Below are 5,690 nucleotides of genomic sequence, written 5' to 3'. Positions count from 1 at the left end.
TACCCTAACTTCTGAGCAGGACTTGTAAATATTAACTTTAATAACACAATTTGTACTTCCAGGTAGGAAATCCACGTCAAGGGACAACAGATATAACGTGCGTCCAAGTTTCACCAACACCCTTTAACCACAAGAGCCTCTCCACTAGATGGCAGTAATATACGCCAAAGGACTACAAGGGAAATAGCAGCAAGAGGTTGTTTTCTGATTTCCACCCATCAATTCGCCCTTCCATTTCATTCACTCTTACAATTCCTTATTCCTGATCAGGTTCCTCTCTCACATATTGTTTGGAATATTCCTGCTCTTTTTCTCCCCTGGAGTAGGATGGATTGGACAGGCGAGTTGTGTGGCTGTTTATGATGTCGCCATGCGGGGCTGATTATGACACAATTCCGACAAACACAAACATCTCCAACTAGGCACAAAAAAAATCAAACAAATAATAGTTGATTGAAAAGTTGGGGCGAAATTGGTACTTCTAATTACATGTGCTTGTATATATGATGTAAGTATAGCCGGGCATATAAGTAATTTAGGGACTGTGACATGTCCTGTGTTCAGCACAAGGATTTACACAAAGCCTCTTTTCAAAGACATTTGTGGATTATCTCGGTACAGCACTATGTTCAGTTGGAAAGAATTAGATCATAGTGTAAGAGAGGTTTTTGAGTGAAACACGGTCGACCTCATTCCTGCTAAAACATGTGCGAAGATGATTTCGCCTCCCAACTCCATCCTCGTAACGGTGCCCGTTACCACGGCAACCCATGGAGACCCGACGGAGGAGACGGTCTGTACCGGAGCGAAAAGGTGTGTTGTTTGGAACAACGAACGAACAAGAAGGTTCAACAGAAGATGGATGCATCTCATCGTTCCTGCAGGGGGATGGAGTCCACAGGAGAAGGACACACACCTGGATGTAAACGTTGAGGTCCTGCACGGTTTTAAGACCAATCTCCCAAACCTTTTTTTTGTTTTGTTTTTCCGGGAGGGGATGTTAGTGGAATTCCCGGCTCCGTGCAACACAGACAGTGCGGCTGCTTATCTGATCCCATGAATTGACCTCTCTCTCCCCGCTTCCAATCTGTACAACTTCTTGGAAACCATTTACGGTGCATCTTGACGACAGGAGAAGGGATATCACGAAACAAGAGAACTTTTTTTTTTTTTTCTTTCAATATTTTATTCAGTGCAGTTAAAATGAAGGAGAATATACTGAGACAGAGATATTCAATGCAAGGCACAGCCACAACATGACAACAATGGCCGCCACATTTCTGCGTGGCAATGGATCTTAGGCAGGATGTGCTTTTTATACTCGCTCAGCCATGCGCTGCACCCTCATAAATATTATGAGTCACCTTTACATTTAGAAGGTGTTTGATTTATTTGGGAGTGCATTCACTGAGTGGATGTGCTATGAATCAGGATTCCCAAGATATTTCGGGGCAGAACTCGAGCCACGTTAACAGGTCGATCACAGGGTTGAACCCGATCGCTATTATGTCGCTCATCAAAAGCCAGAAAATGACAAGAAATCCGGAGAATGTGAGCCCTCTTTGTAGGAACATGTGTGTGTTGGTTTGTCCTTCCTTCCTTCCTTCCTCTCCAACAACAATGGGGACGAGTTTCTCACAAAATGGCCCCCCTCCACGTTACAATTGAGCCAAGGCTTCGCTCACATTCCAGGTCCTCTTGTCATTTAATTCCAAAATATATTTGGAGAGATCTGACACAATGTGGGAGTGTGTGGGTCCACCTGCTATCGCTGGAACGTTTCAGTACAGGATGTAGGAGTGTGCGACGACGGGGAAATAGGCAGCAAGCATGAAACTCCACTAAATCATTCCAAACCCCCGTGCAGTCGCTCTCTTTCATACACAGCTAAGCACTCGACGTGGTCGCGGTTTGTCGGGGTTTTGAGGTGATCTACGACAGAGAAGCGTTATTTACAGCACAAACATGCAAATCAGTAGCCGCTTTTGCTTTTGTCAAAAAGGCAACAATTGATGAAAGCACTGTCTACCGAGCCCGTTAAACATTCATATAACAATAACAATCACAGTTAAGTTAAACGGTTAAAGGATAAATGCTGTAAAGTAGTATTTGAAAATGTTAATTTACACCAGTAGTTAGTGTGGACAAGCACAACTCATCTCGACTCTGTCCAGTATTTGACTGAAGGTATAAGGTACAATATGGGTGAATTCGATTGAAAGTGGAACAGGTAAGGCATCATCACATTTTCTCATTCCGGCATTCATTCGTGAAAGTTAACGCGGAAAGTTTTTGTCAATTTAAAGTCTCCAGTCCGAGGCCCATGGGAAAGAGATGTTAACTTGAGATGGAATTTGGATTTTGAGAACCTCATTGCCATGATACACAGTTTGGCAGCTCTCACCTCGACCTCACACAAAGCACACATCCGCCCAGACAAACAAAATGACACACACACACACACACACACACGTACAAACAGTTTACTCATAACAATAGTTTGAAGCACTGTGTTGTGTAGCGGTGAAGTCGGGCCATGCTTCCTCAGTATTCCCACAGGGTAGCGCTGTCAACAGAGTCGGCGCTGGCCTTTAGCCCGCCTGCGTGGTCCCCTTTAAGGTACTTGCCCCCTGGTGCGCGGATTGCCATTTTGTTGAGGTCACAAAACTCAAACAGGAACTGGACAGGCGCGGTGCTACTGCAACTCACCACTGTGTCGTCCCCCATACACCAATACTTCCCCTGGGAATCTGGACAAACAACACACTTAATGAGCCATGAATTATCTGCATGTGTTGAATTATTAAATGGCATGCGAACCATACTAATGGGCATGTATACTAATACACACACACACACACACATATATATGTATGTGTATGTGCGTTCATCCACATATGCACAATAGTTTCCTGGAGTGAAAGGGGTCAAGTCAGATAATGAGTTTCTCTGAAGGACATACATAGTTAAATGGAACGAGGCTAAGCGCCAACGACCATTTTGGTTTCCGTCTCCTTCCCTCTCGCCCTATTTTACTAACACAGCAAACTATGACCTACCTTTAAGGCTGTAAGCCCCATTGTGGAACTCTAGGTGGAAGACATCGTAAGAGGCGCGGTTGGAATCCAGGGTTGCCATGCCCGGCTTACGGCAACCGATGAAGCCATGCTCTCCGCGAAGGACAATGATTGGGCGGTTGATGAGCTTCATCAGAAACTGCTCCGCTTCCCCTACAGAGAACCACTGGTTAGGAATGGGCAAAGAGCTCTGACATGAGCTTTTATAATTTAGTAGCTCAGTTTAAAGACTAGGACACGAAGCACAACTGACCAGCGCTCTCTACTGTAGCAGCAAGTTGTCCATTCTTCTTGGCGGCCACGTATTTGCCATTGGTTGCCTTCAAACACACACGGCCATCACGCCATTCCAGATCAAAGTATGTGTTGGCAGACCTGGGGCGGACACACAACCTCAAATGAGTGGACTGCTGAAGCCAATGACATCATGACACAATTTGTCTTGGCATGTGAGCGCGATTACTTGGTGGAGGCGGTGCACTGCAGGCCCCCGGTTGCCGTGAGGGTCCAGTATTTTCCAGCTGCGGTGCGAAAGGAGCACTTCCTGTCTTCGTGGCACATCTCCACTTGGAAGACCTCCTGGTCCCCCTCCTCGTCCTGGTTGGCAGACAAGTCTATCCCTGGAAACATGGAACAGTGCTCACAACAGCTGGACTCTGTCCCCGAGGACGGCCCTGCTCATCTGAAACCCCTGGGAAGATGTTGTCCATCCATCGGCGGTACAGTGCACATTACAAGACTCTCCTCCTACACCACGAGACCCATTGTACCATAGTTATGTCAATGAAAAGAGGTCAGGACATTATTAAGGAACGGAGGTAACCCAATTGTAGATATTCTGACCTAAAACACATTTAGGTCAAGCAACGTGACTTGTGTGGAATTCGGTGCGTGGAATTTGTCTGGAGACCATTAGGAGGAACATAAAACCCACAAGCACAGTACATAGATGTCAGCTTCACTCATTTGGTATACCCTGAGTTATGGCCAGCGCCATGGCCAGACAAAACGGCTTAGTCATGGATAGAATGGTCTGCAAAATGGTCTGCCTCTGCATTGACCTGATTGAAACAATCTCATTTATAAAGACTGTCTTTGTGCCGAAATGCTCTTTGTCTTTCTCTCAGACACACACACACACACACACACACACACACACCATGTGCTCCTCATAATTGGCCCTTGAAACAATGGCCAAGTGTCTAAACTGGTTTTGGTCGCTGGTACTAACAGTGACATAAAGTGTTCAAATTGTTTGAGTTGAAAGACAATATTTGAAGGGGAGTAGGATGATGATTCTCAAGGATTAGAAATCATTCTCCCTATTCCTCTTTTGTCGCCCTGCTCTCGTCGTATCCTCCCTGTTCTGTTCCGACATCCTTCTTTCTGTGTATAATTTCTGCACAACTGTTGGCTAAACCTTCCCCCTCCTTCACCACAGGCATAAACCACGGATAGAATTACTGCAGAAATTTTTTTTTTAGACTGGGCTGAGAGCGAGAGAGGAGAGGGGGGAGGCATGATAATGAAAAACACATGGCGCAGGAGGGAGGGAAGAGTCATCTATCTGTGGCAGAAAATAAGAAGCAAAGACGGTCAAATCCGCTGCAAACGCACGCAGGGATACTGGCCTGCTTCACGTATTCTCTGACACACACACACACACACACACACACACACACACACACACACACACACACACACACACACACACACACACACCTTGTCTCGTGGAAACGTTCCTCTGGTTCCCCGCAGTCATAACGACCTGCGCGTGGCTCCGCTCCAGCCCGAACAGTTCGTCCTTCCCGGCCCGGGTTCCCTTCCCAGACCTCATGGTGCCGGTGGGGCCCGTGGGCACCAGGTAGCGGCCCTGGCAGTCACGGAAAGCCACTTTACCGGAGCGGAACTCCAGCACGTAGCCGGTGTCGGCGTCCACCTTACCGGCCAGACTCCCATCGTTTCTCAGGAAACGGTTGTCGGAGGTCTCGAGGTGGTACCGGCCGTCCCGGTAGACCAGCGTGATGAGGGAGTCCACACCCCACGGCACGTCCCGGTCTATGGACACCTCGCGCGGCTCCGCCCTGGCGCTCAGGTGCGCGAACCGCTTGCGCGCCGCGCTGTAGAGGTTCACCTGCGGGTGCACGGCCAAGTGCACGCTCCACTTCTCCGTGGGCGCCACGGTCTGCGCGAAACACGCGATCCTGTCCTCGCTGCCGCCCAGGTACCGGCCGTGGGGCTCGGACAGCAGCGACCACCGCCCGTCCTCGTGCGCGGTGACCACGAAGCGGCAGTCGCGGCCGCGCGTCTCCGCGTCCGCGCTGACGTTGCCGTCCTTGTCCGCGGCGAGGTAGCGGCCCAGGTGGGAGAGCAGGAACACGGCGCTGCCGTCCTCCCCGGTCTGCTCCAGGGTCCATGTCTGCTTCTTCTTCAGGCTGCTGGCCGAGGCGTTGATCTTGAAGCCGAACGTCTCCGCCGTCAGATACTTACCGGCGCTGTTGATCAGACCCAGCGGGATCTGCAGCAGGTCACCCATAGCGGACATCTTCAATGGACTGGACACCGTGTGTGTGGGTGTGTGTGTATGTATGTATGTGTGTGTGTGTGTGTGTG

At 48.9% G+C, this 5,690-nt stretch overlaps 1 protein-coding gene across 1 annotated transcript; it reads right to left on the bottom strand.

Moving 5' to 3' along the window:
• Positions 1 to 1,177: 1,177 nt before the first annotated feature.
• Positions 1,178 to 5,690, bottom strand: LOC307229287 (fascin-like). Its single transcript, XM_079999253.1, has 5 exons — positions 4,800 to 5,690; positions 3,541 to 3,697; positions 3,331 to 3,452; positions 3,060 to 3,230; positions 1,178 to 2,750 (listed from the first exon to the last, which is right to left on the bottom strand). Exons 1-5 carry the CDS (start codon positions 5,620 to 5,622, stop codon positions 2,545 to 2,547), a joined length of 1,479 nt encoding a protein of 492 aa, XP_079855379.1. The 5' UTR covers positions 5,623 to 5,690; the 3' UTR covers positions 1,178 to 2,544.

Source organism: Zeus faber (genome assembly GCF_960531495.2).
Source record: "Zeus faber genome assembly, chromosome: 4".
Taxonomy (NCBI): Eukaryota; Metazoa; Chordata; class Actinopteri; order Zeiformes; family Zeidae; genus Zeus; species Zeus faber.
The sequence above is the reverse complement of the archived record's forward strand: the minus strand, read 5'-3'. Positions and strand labels throughout refer to the sequence as shown.